We start from the raw sequence: 23938 nt of genomic DNA, 5'->3' as shown, positions 1-23938 counted from the left end.
TTGAATTTCAATTCATGATCTTTTGATGCAACAGTAATAAATTTCACATTTGAAGGTAAGAATTTCATTTTCTTTGGAGTTTTTTAGAGATACATTCATATAACACAGAACATGCGCATTTCGTGCAAATTAACATAAATATATATTTTTTTTTGTTTGTGTTTTTTACTTATAATTCCACATTAAATAATGGGTTACAATAATTAACTAACGATATTGCTTTGATTCTATTAACATTGACTCTAGGATTTCGTACACATTGGTTGGTGGGACGAAGAGAATTATCGAACAGGCGTTGGTTCTGAATAGATTTTTTCTATCGATTCTGTATTTCAAGGTTAGATTTACACATTTTTTCAAATAAACTTTGCTTATTTTCTTTCCTCTTATTCACTGCTAATTTCATGTTATTTCTAATTTATAATTATTTTCCGTGGATGCTATGATTCTTGTTTCTATTTTTCAGTTGTGCAGATGATACCAGGCGATTGTTTCAGGGATGACTCTGACACGAGGTGGATGGCTTGATCAGGTTGGTAAATTCTTGAAGTTGTTTTCGGTTTTATTTCTTGATTTAAAGTTGATTTCAATTCTTCCCTTGAAGTGAATTGTTGTTTATTAGATGAGTTGAAATTTTTATTGGTTAGGCTCTTCGGTAGGGTTTCACATTATTACGTTTTCCCACCAGTGATTATTGGCGTTCTCGGAATCTTGAATCTTGACGGTGTTGTGCTGTGAAACGTCGGTCACTCGATGCGGTCCTGTGTAAAGATGGAAGAATTTTTTAGTTAACTTGCCCAGGGCATCTGAAGATTTATGTGCTTTTACCAGTACTTCATCTCCGACTTCATATTTGAATTTCTTTGTAGCCTTGTCGTGGTATTTTTTCCTTTGTTTTGCGGATTTATCTAACCTATTGCGAACCAGTTGGTATAAGTTTGGGTTAGGTTTATCCGGATTTGGAAACTTGATTAGGCTCTGAATAAATGATTCGTTTCTTGTGCCAAATATAATTTCGTGGGGAGTGTACCCCCGTACTGTCACTTACACAGTTATTAATGCAGTGTTCTAGGAACGGTACATATTTGACCCATTGTTGATGACGGTGACTGCTATATGCCCTCATAAATCTTGAAATTTCTTTCATTTTTCTTTCCACTGGGTTTGCACTGGGAGTGTACGCCGAGACTCTTGACGTTTTAATGCCGGCTTGTTCTAAAATTTGTTTCCACTTGGCACTGCAAAAATAGGTTGCATTGTCTGACAATATGCGCTGTGGTTTACCAACTTCATTGGTCCATCTTTCGGTGATGCATCTGGCTAATTTTTCACCAGTGATTTTACCAATAGGGAAGAACATTGTATATTTTGAGAACAAGCAGGTTAGGACAAAAATAAAGCGTTTTTGGTGTATAGACTGAGGTAGTGGCCCATAGATGTCAGCTGATATTAATTCAAGTGGTTGTGAGGGTAAAATAGGTATCATTTCTCCTGCTATGTGAAAACGATTATGCTTTGTTTTGACAGATGTCGCAGGCTCTTATTAACTGTGTAACCTTTTTGTTCAAACCTTTGAAGTAACAACACGTTTTCAGGGCATGTATTGTTTTCTTTATACCAAAGTGACCAATTCGTTCATGTGTTTCCAAAATTACGTCCTTTTCCAGGGTGTGTGGTATGACTAGATGCCAAAAATCGGAGTTTTTATTAGCCTTATAAAATAAATGGTCGTTGAAGATAGTATAGCGTTGTAGATACTGATGTTCTTCTACTGGAGGGTTGGATAACTTGCGAATGAGATCTGTGATTTTGTTGTCCATTGATTGTGCGTTTTTAAATTTTTCAGATGTGAGGAGTTCGGTGTGCAGGAGCGGCGATATATTGAAGGGTAACGGCACTGGTTGATCTTCGGCTACATAGCATTGGAATGTCGTCTCATTTGCATAGGTGTCACTTCCTTCTCTGGACAAGAAATCAGCAGTTTGATTTCGTTTACCTGGCAGGTGAGTGAGTTCCAGATCAAATTCTTGTAATAACAGAAACCATCTAGACAGTCGGTTGTTGGTTAACTTGGCTGTTTTGAAGAAAGTCAGGGCCTTATGGTCTGTGTTAACAAAAATCTTTTGGCCTAACAACAACGTTCTATATTTCTTGCATACTTCGACAATGCTTAGTAGTTCTTTTTCCGTGACTGTGTACTTCTTCTGGGCTGCATTCATAGTTTTGCTAAAAAATGCTATGACTCCTTTTTCTCCTTTCTCATCATATTGAAAAATTTCCGCACCTAAGGCGTAATCCGATGCGTCAACATTTATATGAAAAGGTTGGTTGAGATTTGGATGATTCAATATAACAGCTTTCAAAAAAGCATCCTTCAACTGGTTGAAAATTTCATCTTCCTTGAGCCCCCATGTCCATGGTTTAGAGGATGATAAAACATGACTCAGTTGTGCCGTATAATGAGACATCTGTTTGTTAAAGCGGCGATAGAATTGTAGGAAACCAATAAAACGTTGAAGCTGTTTACGACTTGATGGAGATGGAAAGTTTTTATAGCTGCTAATTTGTCAATGTCCTGCATGATACCTTTATCAGTTATGATGTGCCCGAGGTATTTAACTTTCTTGGCAAAAAATTCACATTTTGATAATTTTAACTTCATACCACATTTTATTAGTCTACCGAATACTACATCAAGGTGTTGAATATGCTCTGCCACACTCTGTGATGAAATAATTGCATCATCAACGTAAAGAGCACAAAAATCTGAAATGTCTTCACCAATTGATTGTCTTAGGCAGCGTATAAATATAGCCATTGCGTTTCTGATCCCAAAGGCAAGTCGGGTGAACCTGAGATTTCGGCCGTTGAAGAGGAAGGACAGGTAATCTCGAGATTCTTCGGCCACTTGTACCTGCCAATATCCGGCGCTGAGGTCGACGGTGGAGTATATGGTCTTGCCATGGAACGTCTGCAACACCTGATCGATCTGGGCGGGAGCTTCACGGTCGTCGTCGAGAATCATATTCAGCTGGCGGGCGTCGAGACAGAGTCGGGTGGAGCCGTCCTTCTTCGAAACGCAGGTAATAGGCAAACTATAATGCGATGTGGATGGTTCGATAATGCCTAGTCTTTCCATCCTATCTATTTCGGCAGCTGCTGCTTGACGGTGCGCAAAAGGGATGGGATAAGATTTTCTATAATACGACTCATGTGGTTTGACCTCTAATTTACACTGAAAATGATTTGCCAATCCCGGCTGTTCTGAAAATACTGCACGATTTTTTATGAACATTTCTTTCATGGATTGTTTGATTGCGAGCCCCCATTCAGAATTGTTATCAATCTCATTCAGTAACTTTTCCATCAGAATGTCAGTATCATCTGGTGTTTCATTTTCCAAGCTGTAGTCATCCACTGAATCATGACTCATCATTTCACTTTCTTCACCTTCTCTGTATTGCACCTTGTATTCTTTTTCAGGAATGTAGTCTTCAACCATGTGATATCTCACTACTCGTACGTCTCCCGCATTGGCCTTTAATACTATCTGAGTATTGATACTAGTCCGGTTGCTATTGTCAGTTAACTGTAGTTCGAGATTTTTGAAATTTATGTTTGAGTTATAATGGGCTAAGAAATCAGCACCAATAATAATGTGTGGTCCATTTGCAGGTAATACCAGGAAGGAGTATGGGAAGCACTTTCCTTCGACTTGGATCTCCAGGAGGCATTGTTTAGATATTCGGAGACGACGTCCTGGTGTGACACCTGATAGGTAGGTTGAGGTTAACGGTAATGTGGCTATTTCTGTTATGTTTTTCAGGCGGGAATAAGAATCATTCTGGATTAAGCTAACTTGTGATCCAGTATCTATGAGAGCTTTGAATTGTAGGCTGGCTATTTGTATGGTTATATAGGTTTGAAAATGTTCATGTATTTCTTGGATGCTGGAGTTTTCTTCTTCTAGTAAGGTTTCTCTGATGTTATTATATAGCGCGGTGAGACATGTAGGTTCTTTTCCTGTATCTGGAGCAGTGAGGTTGTCTAGATTTTCCATTTCATTCATTTTTGCAGGTTGAGTAGGCTTAAACCGTATAGAGCGGCAACGACGGTAGATTCCTCTGAGTTTCGGTTTCTTGCCTTGGACTATTTCGACTGGCGGGAGTGACGGATCAATATTTTCAGTTGGCGGTTGTTCCTCTGCTAATGGATTATCATTTCTCTCCGTGTGTAGACAGGCGATGGACGACTGTGGTGGGTGATTTCCATATAGTCAGATTTTCTGCGGCGTTGATGACCCTTGTGTTTTCTCAGCCATATCCGATTTTCTTCCCTGATTTTCGTTGGGCGTCGTTTGATGCTGATTTGCGCTCGCATTTCCCATCCGGTTGTAGTTGTTGTTCCGGCTATGCGCGGCGTTGTTGGAGTATGGTTACGGTGTGGTTTATACGGTCTCGTCCGTCATGGTAGTACGCGTTTCTCCTGTTTGTGTCAGACTGCTGGTTGTGGTTCTGGAAATTCCTCCTATTTTCTGGTTGGTTTTCCTTATTTAATCGCTGTTGAAAATTTGTGTTGCGATCCTGGTTATTTGCAGAATTAAAGGGACGACGGGCGTTAGAAAAGGGAGAAGTATTTTGTTGGGGTTGGTGATCTTGATGCGGATGCTCTTGTCGCACAGTGAAGTTGTAATCTTCGCGATGTACTGCTTGGATTTCATGGAGATGATTTTCCAATTCTTTGATGGTCTTAACATGACTAGTCGCTAGTGCCATCTGTACGGGGTAAGGCAGCTTCCGGATAATGATCTGAGTGAGTGCTAACTCGGCAAAAGGTGTATCCAGTTGTGAATTTTGGTATCTGATGTTTGATACGAAGGCGGTGCATGTTTGGCCATTTCGAGGTGAATATTTGCAGGATACGATATCAGATAATATAACTCGCTGTCGATCTTGTCCCCAATATTGCTCTAGGAAAGCATCTATGAATTCGGATAAACTATTAAATTCGGCGGCGCGTCCGTGAAGGAAAAGTAATGGTTCTCCAGACAACAGAGTAAATAATTTGAATTTCCATATGGGCCAGGGTGTGGGGGTAAGTTCTTGAACAGATCTCAGTTGTTCGACGAAGGGTTTTGGGGGCATAGACGCCGGAGTGTCTTCGAAACGCAGGTAATAGGCAAACTATAATGCGATGTGGATGGTTCGATAATGCCTAGTCTTTCCATCCTATCTATTTTGGCAGCTGCTGCTTGACGGTGCGCAAAAGGGATGGGATAAGATTTTCTATAATATGACTCATGTGGTTTGACCTCTAATTTACACTGAAAATGATTTGCCAATCCCGGCTGTTCTGAAAATACTGCACGATTTTTTATGAACATTTCTTTCATGGATTGTTTGATAGCGAGCCCCCATTCAGAATTGTTATCAATCTCATTCAGTAACTTTTCCATCAGAATGTCAGTATCATCTGGTGTTTCATTTTCCAAGCTGTAGTCATCCACTGAATCATGACTCATCATTTCACTTTCTTCACCTTCTCTGTATTGCACCTTGTATTCTTTTTCAGGAATGTAGTCTTCAACCATGTGATATCTCACTACTCGTACGTCTCCCGCATTGGCCTTTAATACTATCTGAGTATTGATACTAGTCCGGTTGCTATTGTCAGTTAACTGTAGTTCGAGATTTTTGAAATTTATGTTTGAGTTATAATGGGCTAAGAAATCAGCACCAATAATAATGTGTGGTCCATTTGCAGGTAATACCAGGAAGGAGTATGGGAAGCACTTCCTTCGACTTGGATCTCCAGGAGGCATTGTTTAGATATTCGGAGACGACGTCCTGGTGTGACACCTGATAGGTAGGTTGAGGTTAACGGTAATGTGGCTATTTCTGTTATGTTTTTCAGGCGGGAATAAGAATCATTCTGGATTAAGCTAACTTGTGATCCAGTATCTATGAGAGCTTTGAATTGTAGGCTGGCTATTTGTATGGTTACATAGGTTTGAAAATGTTCATGTATTTCTTGGATGCTGGAGTTTTCTTCTTCTAGTAAGGTTTCTCTGATGTTATTATATAGCGCGGTGAGACATGTAGGTTCTTTTCCTGTATCTGGAGCAGTGAGGTTGCCTAGATTTTCCATTTCATTCATTTTTGCAGGTTGAGTAGGCTTAAACCGTATAGAGCGGCAACGACGGTAGATTCCTCTGAGTTTCGGTTTCTTGCCTTGGACTATTTCGACTGGCGGGAGTGACGGATCAATATTTTCAGTTGGCGGTTGTTCCTCTGCTAATGGATTATCATTTCTCTCCGCGTGTAGACAGGCGATGGACGACTGTGGTGGGTGATTTCCATATAGTCAGATTTTCTGCGGCGTTGATGACCTTGTGTTTTCTCAGCCATATCCGATTTTCTTCCTGATTTTCGTTGGGCGTCGTTTGATGCTGATTTGCGCTCGCATTTCCCATCCGGTTGTAGTTGTTGTTCCGGCTATGCGCGGCGTTGTTGGAGTATTGGTTACGGTGTTGGTTTATACGGTCTCGTCCGTCATGGTAGTACGCGTTTCTCCTGTTTGTGTCAGACTGCTGGTTGTGGTTCTGGAAATTCCTCCTATTTTCTGGTTGGTTTTCCTTATTTAATCGCTGTTGAAAATTTGTGTTGCGATCCTGGTTGTTTGCAGAATTAAAGGGACGACGTGCGTTAGAAAAGGGAGAAGTATTTTGTTGAGGTTGGTGATCTTGATGCGGATGCTCTTGTCGCACAGTGAAGTTGTAATCTTCGCGATGTACTGCTTGGATTTCATGGAGATGATTTTCCAATTCTTTGATGGTCTTAACATGACTAGTCGCTAGTGCCATCTGTACGGGGTAAGGCAGCTTCCGGATAATGATCTGAGTGAGTGCTAACTCGGCAAAAGTGTATCCAGTTGTGAATTTTGGTATCTGATGTTTGATACGAAGGCGGTGCATGTTTGGCCATTTCGAGGTGAATATTTGCAGGATACGATATCAGATAATATAACTCGCTGTCGATCTTGTCCCCAATATTGCTCTAGGAAAGCATCTATGAATTCGGATAAACTATTAATTCGGCGGCGCGTCCGTGAAGGAAAAGTAATGGTTCTCCAGACAACAGAGTAAATAATTTGAATTTCCATATGGGCCAGGGTGTGGGGGTAAGTTCTTGAACAGATCTCAGTTGTTCGACGAAGGGTTTTGGGGGCATAGACGCCGGAGTGTCATCAAAATGTCCTAGGTTTTGAAAAATTGTGGTGGTGTTGTACGACTCTGAGGGCGGTGACAGTTCTAGATTGGCTCGAGAGTGACTTATGCGGGTTTCCATCTGAGTGATTCGGGTATCCGTCTGCTCAAATCTTTTTCGGACTTCGGCATCAACACTCTTCCTTTGCTCAGCGGCAGTATCACACCGTCTATGTAGGTCGCTGTATTGTATAGTTAAGCTGTCCACCTGAGAGCTAATAGCAGTTTGCTTTTCATTCAGGGTGTTAACATGGCTCTTCAAATTTGTTATATTGGATGTAATGGGTTCAAGTTGCCCTTCTACTCGCCGTATAATGTCCTCGTGTTCATTTTGACATGTAGAGATTTGTTCATTTAGTTTGGCCTGCACGCTCTGAGTTATCTGCTCTCCTGCTTTGGTGCAATGCTGTTTGGCTTGCTCAACTACTTTCTCTTTCAGAGTATCCATCTCCACGCGTATGTGTTCTTTTAAGGTGACCTCGACGTTGACTACCTTCGTATGCATATCTTGTGATATCTGATCCAATCGGTTATTTGTTTCTGCAATGGATTTATCTAGACGCTCAGTTAATTTTTTGATGGTTTTATCTGTGTCACGGAATGCTACATCCATCCGCTGACTCAATTTCTCCAAACCCTGTTCGCTTACCTTCTTTGCTTCTTGAACTTCCATTTTTAATTCTTCCTTTGCCTGTTTGTTATCTTCCTTTAATTGTTTGTTGTCTTCCTTTAATTCTTCCTTTGTTTGGTCGCTTTTTTCATTTAAGTTTTTTATTTCTGCATTTGTTTTATTTATTGCTTCATTGGTTTTCCTTATTTCTTTCAGGATGAGGGTCCAGTCAACGGCGGGAGCGGGTGCATGGTTATCAGTTAGCCGCTGGTTTTTTATCCGAGCAATGGTGCGAGAAATGGGAGTTCCTGTTTCTGAGACGTCATCGACTGAGTGCTCTTCTGATGTTTCATCCTCCGGCTCTTGGGCTACCAACGTATCCTCCACCAGAATGCAGCTCTCCTCCACCTGCGTCGAAGATAAATCATCCAGTACATTGGGATGGAAATCGGCGGATGCGGCGGCAGATGCGGATGGCGGCGAACAATCGGGTGAGATGTCTTCGGTGTTCGACAGACTTGGATTGACCTGGTCGTTTCCTGCCATAGTTTGCGGAAAAATAGCGCAACGAAAGTGTGCAGTGAATAAACGTGAAAGTGTTGTGATATATAAAATAATTAATAAGAAATCCAATAGAAATTGTGATAGCTTCGTAGTGAGTGAAATACGGAAAAAGTGGTTTAGCAATGTGTTCAGTGATAAAATGAGTCAAGTTAGCAATATCGTTAACATAAAAATGACAAGGACACACAGGATACACAGTGAACACTTATGCGGTAATACAGGTACGCCTCTTATAATTTATTATTACTATTATTATAAATATCTTACTTTTATAATTTCTTGCCGCAATTCAATATATAGGCTAGTGTTCTTTGCACAATTTTATATAAAAGGGGCAGTGTTTTGTTTGAATTATTCCGCAATATATCCGTGATTTAATTTTACTTCCCTCTTTATGTTTTAAAAACTTTTAAAAATGTAAATAACTTCAATCCTCTTTTCTGTAAATATTTATAAATTGTTTCAATATAGACCTAATATTCTTCAAATAATATGACCTTTCTTATGATATCTCTTATACCTATGACTTATAGTACGACCAATTTTCGAATAACACAATAATAAAATTCTGAGTTCGATTTTTTCTCTAAAAATTCATCAATCGATAAATTTCTTTTCTGTTCAAAAATTGGGTATGGTACGACTTGTTATTTTATATAACAGTGAACAGTTAATACTAAATTCGAAGAAATTCACAACCATGAATTTTTCACAAATTTTCCCGTTGTCAGCGCTATAGTATACTGAGCAACTAAATAATCCTCGTAGTCGATTATCCACCTCTTCAATGCCTATCACTGTTGGGCGCCAAAATCATGTGGAGCGTGATTTGAAGGCTTCACACATGTAGAGTGAATCTTGTACTGAGTCAATGGTGTAGCGGCTATAATTTTGTAATTGCGTGTGTGGACGCTGAGTGTACACCAGACTGATTGATTCACTACAAGATTCAATACAATTGTCGGAATCGCGGGAGGCCTAAACGCTCGCTCACCCTTGATTCTTCTAATGACAAATTGTATTGTGATGAAATTTGTATAAGTAGTGTAGCGATCGCTAAACACTGAATACGGATACCTTAAAATTATTACCTGTGAAGAATGAGCATACAAAATCATACAGGTCGAGCAAAAATCCCGATGTAGCTAATTTACGGGACTGCGTCTCTAATAAGTTCTGAAGGATTAAAATACGGTATTTGGACCAAATATCGTTCAGAATATATTTCGAGAACAGAGTCTTGTCGGGTTTTAAGCTCTATTGTAGGAATTTATATGATCTATGGCTGCATCTGCTGTACAATTGATGTGTTCGCTCCAAAGTCGAGGTAGGTAACAGATAAAAGCTGATATATGAGCAGGTAAGGACAAAGAATAAATATCTCGATCTGACCCCACTCGCTACATCCACTTAGACCTGTTCCAGTATCCAGCTTAATTCAATTATTCCAATGATCGTATTCGATCGGTTCTTGATGATGATAGAACGTATCAGACACAATAATTGACAGGCTTAAGAAATAATCGAACTCAGAAAGCGAATTAACAAAACTGAAATATATTATAATAAAATATGTAATCATACAGTGCAGGTTCAGAATTTGATTTACAGGTTGATAATAATTTAGCATTAACAGAATAGTTAAAAAAATTCTTGTGCTTGCATGATACCATGCGTGATTCAACAGAATTTTACAATTGATAAAGTTTAACAGTTTTGAAAACAAAAATAGTGAGAAAAAATGAATTATGAAATATTTTTAAAAAAATGCTCGGGGTCGTGGTTCAGGCAGCGGAGGATAGTTAATCAACTACAAATTCTTATAAATTTAATATGAATAAATTCTAGACTCTTAAATGCTAAAGCGCTTGTCGGTGTGGCCAATAATTTAACGAAGAAAATTTTATATCTTTCTGCACTGAAATATTTTCGAAGCGTAGATTGGGGCCCCTTATAACTTATAACTCACGTGAAATTCCTTGGTAATCGTGGTTTTCTTCTTTAGATCAAAAATCGTTTGATCGGCGGCAATCCAGGCTTCGGTTTCAGCACGTGGGGAATTTTAATTTAAATATCTCCTTCACCGAATTAATTAAGGGATAATTTACTTTAAGCTTTTAAATTTATCGATTGATGAGAACAGAAATTTACGAATAACAAATAAATTGGCCTAAAATATCGGCTCACAAATAGAACATTTAAAATCGAACAAGAAGTTTTCACAAATAGGTCTTTGGTAACTATAAAAGAGATCTGCACGGTGAGGATTTCAAAAGGGAAGTGCTGCTCTTTTCTCTAAGCTTTTAGGCTAGACCTTGCTTCTCAGAATCTCAATGTAATAATTTGCATAAAAATTTGCCATTGGTAGAACGCTTGTGACGTAAACATGACGTCAGTGGCAAGTAGTAGAATACAATTCCTTTAATTACAATAATAATTTAATTTATGTAATTCTTAAAACTGCTTAATCTTCTAGACATAGTTCCTCTCATACAATGTACACGTGCTAGTGTAACTGATAAGGCAGGGTTGGTGTCTGATAATAGATTAACATGTGTTGCTTTCAAACGATCACCGTCTTGGTGCTATTTCTATGTACTGTGATTGGCTTAGACCTACCAAAGAGATTTAATTACCATGTGGTTCAGTTGAATTAAGTCGTTAATGAATTAATACTCTTGTACAATTTTTATTAGGTTTGAGATTGTTATAAATAATTTCTGCCATTTTATCAATAATATAATTTCATGCTATGACCCATTTAGTTACAATAAGACCTGACATATAATATAATTTCTTAAATAATAAATAATTTCAACGATAACACATACATTTTATTTTTTTATTTGAAATTCTTGATCCTTTATGGATAGTTTTGATTTTTAGAGATGGTATTATATCTTACGTGAAGCCAGCGTGACATTTGACAATACTTTGAATCAGTCAGCTGCGTTCGAACTGTTTTTAAAAACATCTGATCGATAGTAAACAAAGTGTAACCTCAAAAATCAGTGAGCGATTCATAAATAATTTGTGCTTTATTTGCAAAATAATTATAATTTTATTGAATAATTTTCCTAGAAAATATTCAGTACAGAACGGTACTCTTATCTAATATACAGTTATTGATAAGTAAGTGTTATCGCTCGGTCGCTAACTATTCCTTTAGCAAATTCTTTCATTTTAAAAGGTAATCACAATTTTTTCTCTCTTCTCATGAGATCTATTTGAAAGATTCATCACACGTATATAAATCTTTCAACACAAAAATTTAGTAACATTCTGTTAAATAATTCTTGAGGACCAATAATCGAATAATTAAAGAGCTTTGGTCCAATAAGACAGGTATTGATAAGAATAAGACAATAATTGTCAAGAATTTCAATTAGAAAGCAATATCAGTGCAATTAGCAGTTTAATATTCTGGAAATATATCACAATATCAAAGTAAGTTATATGGATATTTTCAAGCAGACGAGTAGGAAGTCTATGAAGGAGGTCAGATATTGAATGAATATATTTTCTACTGCAGGTGCAATCAACGTGCTATTCGACCTTGGAAATTATAGATAATCCGAGTCGAAGTCGAGACACTGCAGTTCACGAGACGGTAATGCTGCAATAATGAAAGCCATTTTATTTTGCCGCGCCGCGACCGCTCAATGCCATATGCAACTCGTAACTATACTAAGAATACCTGGGAAAATCTAAATATAAATCCTGTCTCTAAATCATTGTTTACATCACTCTCAGTCTATGCAAAGCACTTGAATTCTTGCCACAATGGTGTACTATAAATCACTATTATGATTTTCATTTCCCTATAGCGCCACGGAATAGCTAGTAACAAGCTAGGCTATTAAAGATTATGATAATAATGAGAAATGATAGATTATCTAATTTCTTTATATCAATAGCTTCAAAGAGTAATGAGTCAGACCAAGAAATAATCGATATCAATCTACTTATCTATTACAATCTACAGTGGCGTAGCCAGAAAAACATTGGGGGGGGGGATTATAGCATCAAAGTAGGAAGCACCTAAAGTTTGTTGAGGGTGACACGGGGTGTGTGGGGGGTATGGAATATCCCCCACCGAAGGGGCGTCCTGGGCCCAATTTGGTGCGATTTTACGCAATTTCCACTTGAAAACAAACATTCCATTCAAGTTATTTTGGTGATCAGTAGACCACTTATTATTTCGTTTTTGCCTTGAAAATGTCATAGGCTTTTTGATTAAATGACAAATAGAATGGAATGGAGTCGAATTTTATTATTCATTCAATTGTTTAAAAAATATAGATTTTGCTGAATCAACTCATTAATAGATAACAAGCAACAATGCTTAAATTTTGGCTTCAATAAAGCACTATTTCAACCAACTTTATAGGCTTGGTTTTAACTTGATAAACATTTTTTTTCAAATTATCATGATTTTTACTTGATTGTTCATAATTACATTGTATTTTTGGGGTGGGATAAAACATTATTTTTTCAAATATTAGGGGGATGTGTCCATGTGTACCTCCTGTCCATGGTAGAAACTGCGCCCGTTCATCATAACAGTAAAATTTTCGGGGCTACTCTCTAGAAATAGCTGTTGGAGCTTTGTTCAAAGCTCTGCATGAAACTGAATAAACTATGATCAACTAGAGCAATATAAGCTATATTGAATTACATCATAATAATAAATGGTAAAAAGTCAACTAACTTAGAAGTGCAATCCCTAGTTTCTTTATCCCCTGTTATCCAGTCCTTACGCACTTCCCAGTCCTTAAGCTGTTATCCAGCTTTGTTCAAGGTTCTGCATGGAACTGAATAAACTATGATCAACTGGAGCAATATAAGCTATATTGAATTTCTTCATAATAATAGATGGTAAAAAGTGAACTAACTTAGAAGTGCAATCCGTAGTTTCTTTATCCCCTGTTATCCAGTCCTTACGCACTTCCCAGTCCTTAAGCTGTTATCTAGCTTTGTTCAAGGTTCTGCATGGAACTGAATAAACTATGATCAACTAGAGCAATATAAGCTATATTGAATTTCTTCATAATAATAAATGGTAAAAAGTGAACTAACTTAGAAGTGCAATCCGTAGTTTCTTTATCCCCTGTTATCCAGACCTTACGCACTTCCCAGTCCTTAAGCTGTTATCCAGCTTTGTTCAAAGCTCTGCATGAAACTGAATAAACTATGATCAACTAGAGCCATATAAGCTATATTGAATTTCTTCATAATAATAGATGGTAAAAAGTGAACTAACTTAGAAGTGCAATCCGTAGTTTCTTTATCCCTTGTTATAGTCCTGTTACGCACTAGATCACTCACTGTATTTAAGAAAATAGCTCATTATTATTACCATTGCTTCAATTATGCTATTTGCAATGCTATTATCTCATCCCTTATATATTTATCGTCTTCTAACAATAATATTAAAAATTAGATGCTAATTTTTGTGGCTGATCCATCCTTACAAAAATCAGTTATCAGTTATCAGGACAGAGTTGCTAAAAATTACAATTTGAGAATATCAGCTATGAAAACCAAATCAATGGCATTCAAAGGAAAATATCCAATTAGAACCAGAATAGAATTGAACGGAAAATTAATAGAACAAGTGAAAAATTTCAACTAATGATGTAACATATGATACAGATATTGATGTATACAATAAAATTTCAAAGTTTCAGAAAATATGTGGCACTATACATAGAAACCTCAAAAATAAATCAAGACAAGAAACCAGAATAAAGTTCTATAATACCATTGCAGTTCCGACTCTCCTATATGGAAGTGAGAATTGGATGCACACACGTAGAATGAACAGTCGAATTCAATCTGCAGAAATGAGGTTTCTAAGGAGTGTATTTGGCTGCACTAGAGTTGATAGAATCAGAAATACTGATATAAGACAGGTTTTATTGGTTGCTCCTCTACATGAAAGAATTATTCAAAATAGACGCAACTGGTGCAGTCATTTGGATAGAATGCCACCTGGAAGAATTCCCGCTGTAGTCCACAACTATAGACCTACAGGAAAAAGAGATGTATGGTGACCAAGAAAGAGATGGGTACCGGAACAGGTTCATTAATAAACCTAATTCCTGAAGTGAAGATGATGATGATCCATCCACAAAAAACTCAGGTTCCATTTCGGGGGGAAGATACATCCCCATATCACCTACTGGATACTCCACTGACAATCTAATGTTAATCAATATAATTATCACAAGCATAAAGTAATTACATAATAATGTTATAATAGCGGCAATAGAATAATAGTGAAATTGTTACAATATCATTGGATGAAGTAAATGATTGAGTAACAGCAGTAGGCCTATTTACTTACTAAGGAAACTCTCCACAAGTACTTTCAAGCCCAGGTAAGGGGATAAAGGGATTATTGATGATAATACAGTACCTACAAACGTTTCTATTTGTAATGATTTAATGAATGAATTAATAGAGAGATAATGAATAGCTGAAATGAAACTTGAGAATGTGTGGCTGATAAAAAACTATAGAGAAATGAAACCTGAATTACCTGTCAAAGATAATACTAAAAACCTACTTGCTACTTACTACTTGCTATCAAAATTGATATTATTTATACTGTACATATTTTTATACTCTACTAACAGATTTAGATAGACTACTTAGTTTTAGGCAAATTTTGAATTATTTAAATCCGAATCTCCAAATTCCTAAAATGGTTAAAAGGCTTTCTTTTTCAGCCATGTCCTTAAAGACATTTTTAATTTATTTAGAGTGACGGTATGATATATGGGGTGTAATTTATTGAAAAGCTCAATACTGAGTTCCAGTAGGCTCTATTATGAAAGTTTGAATCCGGGGTTTTACTGGATGGAGAATGTCATATTTTGTAAGGATATGATCCAACAAAATTGAGAATATCCAAAGCATTTCATCGATAGGTAGCAATGCTGAGAGCATATTCATAAAATAGAGTACAACACGAGATAGGATTCAAAGCCCCGTTATAACAACGAATAGCAGATAATATGTTCTTAATTTCAATATCCACAAAATTTAGAGTTGTTCCCCTAGGATTGTTGTTGAGGATTGCTAGAAATGCTATACAAATATTTTTTGAAAAGAGTCAGGGCGTTAGCTTATAGTTATGTATCGGCAAACCCCCTTGCTAAAAAACAGCTAGCATTTTGCAAACATACTTCAGAAAGGCACCTTTCTTTGCACCAGATTGCACCAGAACCAGTAAACTATTTACAAACAAAAAGTGAATCTGCCAGGAAGGGCTTGGGGTGTACAGGTGTCAAAAGCGGTTCTCAGAAGGAAGGGAGACTCGTGAGAATCGGCGACACTAGCGCTGGCGGCGGGAAAACGCGGCGGCCATTGACTACAGCTGTTTTGCAGGTGGCCGGCTTGGAGAGGGGAGGCCGGCTATAAAACCGATGTGCCGGAGTGGGGAGCGCATTCGAGCTCCGTTCGTCACGCTGTGAAGTTCAGTTCAGTTGTGTTGTTCGTTCCTACTCGAGTTTTCCTCAATATCTACGTAAAGTTTAACTTTCTTTGAAAATCTTCAATCTTTTCAACGAAAATGAAGGCAGTCGCGAACCCAGTGTACCCCACCAACCAAACCGTGTCAACGGGTCGCGTCCAGCGTCCCCGACATCGCGATATCGAGAACGAGGAAATCCAAATGTACATCTCCAAGTTGAAAGAACTCGTTCCATTCATGCCGAAAAACCGCCGTCTCTCCAAGTTGGAAGTGATACAGTACGTGATTGATTACATTTGTGACTTGCAGTACGCTCTGGAATCCCATCCAACTGTGGTCCAGGACGCCGCCGCAGCCATCATCAGGAACTCCGCAGCCGGTGGATTGACGACATCCTCGCCGAACACCCCCGCCACTCCCCGGCAGCCACTTGGAGTCCTGGCGCCCAACACCATCCTCGCAGCGGCGTCGTCGTGTTCCACGCAGGAAGCCTCAACGGTTAGTTGATAATTTCATCAAATACTATTGCAGAATATTGTTTGTATAGAGTGTTAACCGGCTAAGTTCATTTTCGACCTTAATGATAATAATATTTTTGCTATCATCGATTTTATCTCCTAAAAGCTTTGCAAACTAGAGAGCCATAACTTGTGAATGATCAAATATTCGTAGTTTTCATTGATCAAGTTTCCTTGTATATTTTGTGACTAAAATCCAACTTTTGCCGAAATGATATTTTGGAATCATTGAAATAAATTTGTTCAAAATTTGCTAATTGGACAGTATACCTTTTAAATAATAATGAATATTATTGTTGATCTTTTTGATGATGTTCAACTGTCAACTTTTATTTTGATTTTCAAAATCAATCTGTTTTCTCATTCAGTTTCTCTCTTTTCTGAAACAATCCTGCACTCAGGCTTCGGCCTGATAATTTACAAGATCAGAATCATGATTAGGGTAATGAATAATTCAATTCGGTTTTTCGTGTTATCATTATCATTTTGCAGAATTTCATAAGATTAATTTCTAACATGGAAAGAGAGTTAGCCGGTTGTCACTCTGCCAACGATATTTCTTTCAATTCAACTAATTTTCTTCACTTTTGCAGGATGCCCATTATAATACTAATTATTAACGTAATTTGGAGCTCCATTAATATGTTATTCATTATTGATAAAATGATAAATACCTCAATTTGATAGATCTACTTTGAATCAACTAATTTTCTTAGTCTTTGAAGGATGTCTGTTATAACAACTATCAATTTGTTAGAATTCCATTAATAAGTATAGTCAATTGCATAAAACATGATTTCAACTTCATCAAATTCTCAACTGAGTCTAACTCTCAGATATATTAAAATGTTCTCTGTTTGCCGGCTCTGACCAGTCTTTGTATACTGTCCTAAACTGTTTCAGTTTACTTGATCATATTAACACACTGTTCAAACATTTCATTGAGATTCCTTCAAGACAATAAACTTAGAGATAAGATTATTATGTTTACAAATACTCATAACAAGACTGATAACACATCTTGAGTCACCATTAGTAAATCATTAGTTCTACATCAAATTGCCTCTTTCGTGAATAAATTCAGTATTCTATTATTCTGGAAATGTGTATTGTCATTTGCTTATATGTATCTAAAAGATAATCGGATGTTGCATAGAATCCACATGCATAATTTTATTAATTATATATTTGATACAGTATTTCCTTGCTATGATCAGACTTCTTGAAGGATTTACCATTCATATACAATATCAGATCTCATACTTCATATTATAACAATAGAAAATTAGCCTTAAACTATAAGTAGTCTGGTTCCCACAGTAGTGACAATGAGACATCCTCCTTAAGCATGCATCATAAAAGGCTTTTTATTACAGGCTTCAGTTAGCCACCCCTGTATTTCAACACTCTGCCTCCCCACGTCTGCAAAACGATTGCACCCTAACAGGTGTCGATTAGGCAATACAACCCTCAATAACTACCCCTGTTCTTCAAACCCCTATTGGTTTTCTAGCGATAACCAGATGTCCTAGTCTCAATGAATACATTTCACAATGATTCCCACCCTTCAATGAGAGCAAACATTACAAAAACTAATAACGGTTTAGCTAGTACATGAATCAGAAACATCTGATCATTCCTAAATAGGAATTGCAGTAGTTTAATATTAACAATTACAGATTGGTCAATTGAAAATTTGATTTTATTGACAAATGATAAAAATTGAGCTCACGCCCGCATTTAAAACCGAAATTATTGTGAGTTTTTTAAATGTTTTCCTCATTATTTCTTACAAGTAGCGTTGTGAAATCACTGAAACAACTCAGACTTATGCATCAATACTCAACGAAAGCCAAAATCTGTGTACTTTCACTTTCAAATTGTTTTCTCATAATATTTTCTTCATTGATGCGTTCCACAGTAGGCAGTGAACCGCATAATTACAGAATTGCTATTCTGAGAAACAGTTGATCAACCACAAATATCCTTGCCTACAGCAAGCTATTTTCATTCCCTATAATTATTATAAATGTCACTTGAAGCAAGGGTTGATTCTTTGATCCTATTACATCGCAAACATGAATGGAATGTTTTGATCCCGTTGTTACTGTATGTATTTCACATTTTAGTTGTTCACTAAAATGTGTAAAACTAAATTCAAATTACTGTTATACTTTAAGAAGCTCATATAATATGAAAGTAGCTGACATATCTCTGATTTTCATTATTGTCCGTTTATAAATAGACATAATTTACTGTAAAAAAGATCTCATTTGATGAATTACATCTTACTTTGTAAGCAAAGTTTGGAAGTAAATATGTCAAAATCAGAATAATAATTGTTATTGGTCTGAATAAACAGATTAGTATTCTGAATAACTTGGCCTGATCTACAAACTATTGATTACATTTGAAATCGTATAAGCTGCATGCAAAAATAACTAGTTGAGTCGTTCACAATAATTGACAACTAATTTATTTATCAATGACGTATAGGCGCTTGAAAAGAATTTGATTGTATTTTTAAACTTCTGTTGATTGTGAATAACCGGTTGGCGCTGTGCGTGTGTATGTATGTGTGAGTTCAGATAGCCGGCAAGATTTTCAATTCACCATAGCTCTTGACTTGTCGAAAATATATATGTACATTTACTCTGTGTTTGAGCGCACAGCTGCATCTAGAGGTCATCCTGATAAGGATTCCCTCCCTCCCCGTCCCATCTTGAAACGTCCTTCCTAGTAAGGCCACTCTGTTCAAAAATTTGTCTAGCACTTCTCTGTCATTCTTTTATCTCTCTTCCTCATCCATCAACCTCGCTCATCATATCGTTTCGCTTTCTCTAGCAGGAAAAAGTTCGATATCTCTCTTCCTGTCTTGTCTTCTCAGTATCTCTTTCTCTCTCATCTTGTTTTCCCAGTATCTCAGTGCACGTGTTCATTCTGAATGAGGAACATGAAATTGTTTGTCATGCTTGTTACTTATTATTCTCGAGGAGACGGCGCACATTGTTATTTTTATCTTTTGGAAAGTACTGCAGCTTCACACGAACGCTGTGTAGTGTAGTAGTGGGAAAATAAATTTGTCTTACCTCTAGAGTACTAGAATGTGGCGGGATTGTTGAAGAGATGCTTATCTTCAATCCATAAAGTCTGAGTTTGAATAAGTAAATCAGTGAGAATAGTGAGGATGCAAGTTATTGTAAGAAATATTCTTTGAAAAATGTATCTCTCCATTGAATTTCTGATTATTTGTTTACTTAAAGTTCAACTTCTTTATATTTTGCGTAAGGTATCTCACAATTGAATATCTGATAATTTGTTTACTTAGAAATCGACTTCTCCAATAAATTTACTTGCGTTTTGAATAAGGAAGCAAATCACTTTTTTCTGAAATGCCTATTTGAGAACCTATACCAGTACCTATTTAAACTATGTATATTGAAGAAGCTTCACTTCTTATATAACGGAACAAATCAAACTTTCAACCAATTCCCAAGATTTCTTCAATCTCCAGCACTTATGTAATTTTTACTTTCTATATTTTTCGTTGAATACCCATTCACATTATTCAATTTAGGAAAGGCTGTAGTGATATTGGCGTCAAACTGTCAGCTTACCTCATAGAGAAACATCATCTCTACCCATTCAACCGATGCCGACAGTTGAAAGTGAATCTCACCATAGTAGCTATATGCTGTACTAAAACCGAGTTTGTTAATGCCAGCCAAGTAGTCGATTCTGAACACCTGCGGAACTGTGAGGGACTCGTTAGCATTTAAAGTCTGCCTTGATAGTTAGTTGAAGCAGTAAGGTCAAATTGAGCAGTTTCATTGACGTACAGACAAGAATAGCCTAATGAATAGTCTGAGCCGACGACCAGTCCTGTAATTCTCCATTTCAAAGTGATTTTTATAGGATCTGAAGAGTTTATTTTTATAGCGAAATCAATGCAATGACTAGGCTGTACTATTTAATTGAATTTTATTTATGTCTTCATGTATAAGTTACTTGAAATTTTCTATGCTTGTTCAATGAATATCGGTAATAATCTTTCAATTTGAATTTATCTTTCCTTAACGAGGTACTTTCCCACCATAGAACCCATAACTTTTTATACAATAAATTTAGTATTCTCACTACTGCTTCTTAAAATTCGCCAATATCCTCTTAAATTCTTGATGATCTCAGGCATTTCAATCATTCGAGTCCAACAATCAATTTCCCATTAGATTTTGTTTTTCAGATCATTATCACTATTGATTTTTTTATAAAATTCAGTACAAATGTTTCTTTCACTCTCGTAACACCTCTATTGTGTTGTTAGACATAAAAGTCATTTATTCAATTCCCAAGACATATTCTCACAATAAAATTACAAGCCAATTTTATGACAAACTAAAAAACCGACTTGTTTGTCCCACATTCTTGGCTGCCCTTTGAACTTTTCAACAATTCCGGGGGTATCACACATGATAACTGACCAGCTGTTCCATTGTGCGGGCTCGTCAACGGAAGTAAGGACACGCCGTTTGTATGAAACACGTGTTGGCAGTGCAGATGTCTCTAGGAGTGCTGTACCAATAATAATTGTCTCTCTCTCACTCTCTCCCCAACCCAGGTGCTGTCGCGTATTGCTCGCTTACTGTTCAGATTCACTTTAAACTGTCAGCATTTCTCACATTATAGCAGCAATGCCCACCATTCAAACAATGCTGCCAGTAGATACAGCCCTGTTTTATTTTATCATGTGCGCTCTCATGAAACTTATCAATCCCCCCTCCTACTCTCGCCCCTATCAGTCTAGGGGTACAAAAATAGGGGAATCACCCTACAGCTGGCTACTAGCTACATGCAGATGTATTGCCAAAGCCAACTATTTCCGTTGGAGCTACCCTGTTTACGTTAGTAATGTTCAAATTCCGGTTTAAACGCTTGAAATGTAAATTTTTTGTTCATTGGTTCAAAAAAGGAAGAACTCCAATAATGCCACACATCTCTAATGTTATTGACACAGCCTACTACTGATAGTCAAGCTTTGCGATCATAATCTAAGTTATTAATCAAATCTGAATTGAATTGGAACTATTTCCATACATCCACCTATTTTTTATGCACGTGTCTTGAAATATACAATAATTCGTTATTCTTTATTGATTGATACAATAAGTACATCATCAAAATGATAGGGAGAGAAAAATATGGTAACATTGTGCTATTCCTCTTAGTTATTTGTTAAATATTGGGAGTTCGCGATTTTTTTATTTTTGTGCTGATCAACATGGATATTACAATAATTATAGATCGGAACGAAAATGAAAAAATCATCTAAAAATCAAGATATTTCTTCCCCATTCATCCTCTGCAATATTAATAGTTATGTATTGATCCTCAGCCTACTATTGATAGAACACCTTCCAAAAACATCCTTTCCATTTTGACTTTAGTTTGCTTTATGTATCAGTTGAATTGTAAGTCTTATAAATTGTTTTCTCTTATGTTGCAGGCCCCCGTCCTCCTGCTAGACAAGGTTGCGACACCGCCTTCAGACACCAGACCAGTCTCGTGTTAATTTTCCACTTACCACCGCAGAAGCAGCAGCACTGTGATCTCCACAACAGAGGAAGAAGACACTCTCTCTCACTCTGGATCGCCGCCGGCGCTTCTCGTTTGTAGGCTAGTGTACATTATCCTCGAGGGTTTTATTTGATTATCTATTTTGGAATGATATGCTATCTCACCCGGATGGAAGATATCAACAATCAACCAAAAATACGTCGACTCCTCTCTTTGTCAAATTGGTATCAGCCTATAAAATAATTGTTTATATTGCTTTTGATTTGTTTGTTTTTATAGTTTGTAATACATATTTCTATAATTATTCTTGTTCAATGATAATGTTAATTGGTGGCTTGATGGTACATTCCACGTACAAATTTAAAGTGGACATGGAATGTTCATAAACTCAATGAGAGTTTTCGAGAAACACATTGAGAAATGGTTTGAGACCAAAAATGTGGGATAATTAACCTCATGAAGAATCTGCTTTCTTATTTCCCTTAATGTTATAGTCAATTTCAGTTTATTTTATTTTTATCTTATTCACTCTATTGTAATAATATCGAATATCTTTTTTATTTTGGAAAATATTAGGCTTTTGTAATTTGGTAAAGTGTTGAGTAATGCTAATAAGACTGGTTATTATCATTCCATCGTACATGAAGGACATTTCCTTTTTTCTATAGATAACTTTGTCCTTCATGAGTTGTATTATATTTCGGTTTGTAGATTAAGTATAAATATGTGTAAAAAATATATATAATTATTGTTATTGTTGTCTGTGATGTTATGTAGTTTACCTAATCTTTTTTTTTTAATATTGATTGAAAGATATATTATTTTGTAAAAACAAATTATAATGTACGAACGTATATTATGTTATGAGTTTTCTAAAAGGATAGACTTACTTTGTCTAAATTTTTATTATTCCCAATAGTTTGAAATTGTTTTCGGTTTTCCCCAATATTGTAATCATATCAGAATAATTCATGATGACTCCTGTATTATGTCAGAAGATTCCATTTGAAACTGCTGTATTTTGTAAACATTTTATATAGTTGTCAAAAAATAACAGATATCCTAATTTTTGTGATTTTTCTACAAAATAATAAATGTTTTTGCACTTGTCTTGGATTTGGAATAAAAAATGTTGATCTCCATATTACGTACTTGTTTTACTTGTGTTGACTCATCCTCATGATGTTTATTTCGAAATTTATTCAATTATTATAATTGAATTGAGTAGAATTGGGTTCATTCAACTCTTGAACATTTTCAACTTCCAAGTATTTTTACACTTGAGAATCGAGAATAGTCAATAAGGTAACTCTTGCAAGAAACTAAGCAGAAATTGAATATAAAATATTGGACATTCTCTTTGCTGCTCTAATCTATTGGATAAAATAGATGAGCGAATTTACACAAATGACCTAATAATTTATTTTAATGATTGAATAAAAGTAGAATCTAGACACTAAATCAGTATTAGATCATTGTCATTGCAAATTGTGATAATTTCAAAATTTTTGATCTCGTCATATTAACATGTCGCAGAATTTCAATTTTATATTCATCATAATTTATTACTTAAATGCGTTTCCTATGGTACAATAATATCAACTTGTTGATTCACTTGTGAATGATTGATAATTGATAATTGACTATCAAATTGAAGATGATTTTCTGATGTCTTAAGAATTTAAGCATTTTCTGTTGTGTGTTGAACAACGGAATTTTGTAATTGCTATCTCAAAATAACTGCTTGAATCATTTTCAAGATCAGCAAAGTTTGCCTTGAGACATGTCGAATCTATTGAATACAGAAGATACTGCTGGATTCTCGAATTAAATTTGTAGTTCCAATATAATTAGCTTGTTAATTTAGATCACTCCTCAGTAACTATATAGTAATATAGTTACTGTAGATCACTCCATGTGATTTCATT

At 36.3% G+C, this 23938-nt stretch overlaps 3 protein-coding genes across 3 annotated transcripts; 2 read left to right on the top strand and 1 right to left on the bottom strand.

Moving 5' to 3' along the window:
- Positions 1-380: 380 nt before the first annotated feature.
- On the top strand, positions 381-4007 carry LOC120351424. Its single transcript, XM_039428705.1, has 4 exons — positions 381-532; positions 1847-2003; positions 2838-3083; positions 3676-4007. The coding sequence occupies exons 2-4, from the start codon at positions 1928-1930 to the stop codon at positions 3780-3782; spliced, it is 429 nt and encodes a 142-aa protein (XP_039284639.1). The 5' UTR covers positions 381-532; positions 1847-1927; the 3' UTR covers positions 3783-4007.
- Positions 4008-6304: 2297 nt separating this feature from the next.
- On the bottom strand, positions 6305-6973 carry LOC120351638 (putative uncharacterized protein DDB_G0279653). The gene has a single exon (XM_039429536.1). It carries the CDS (start codon positions 6971-6973, stop codon positions 6305-6307), a length of 669 nt encoding a protein of 222 aa, XP_039285470.1.
- Positions 6974-15852: 8879 nt separating this feature from the next.
- On the top strand, positions 15853-23157 carry LOC111057490 (protein extra-macrochaetae). Its single transcript, XM_022344919.2, has 2 exons — positions 15853-16416; positions 21940-23157. The coding sequence occupies exons 1-2, from the start codon at positions 16018-16020 to the stop codon at positions 22003-22005; spliced, it is 465 nt and encodes a 154-aa protein (XP_022200611.2). The 5' UTR covers positions 15853-16017; the 3' UTR covers positions 22006-23157.
- Positions 23158-23938: the final 781 nt, after the last annotated feature.

The sequence above is a fragment of the Nilaparvata lugens genome, chromosome 5 (genome assembly GCF_014356525.2).
Source record: "Nilaparvata lugens isolate BPH chromosome 5, ASM1435652v1, whole genome shotgun sequence".
Lineage (NCBI taxonomy): Eukaryota > Metazoa > Arthropoda > Insecta > Hemiptera > Delphacidae > Nilaparvata > Nilaparvata lugens.
The sequence above is the reverse complement of the archived record's forward strand: the minus strand, read 5'-3'. Positions and strand labels throughout refer to the sequence as shown.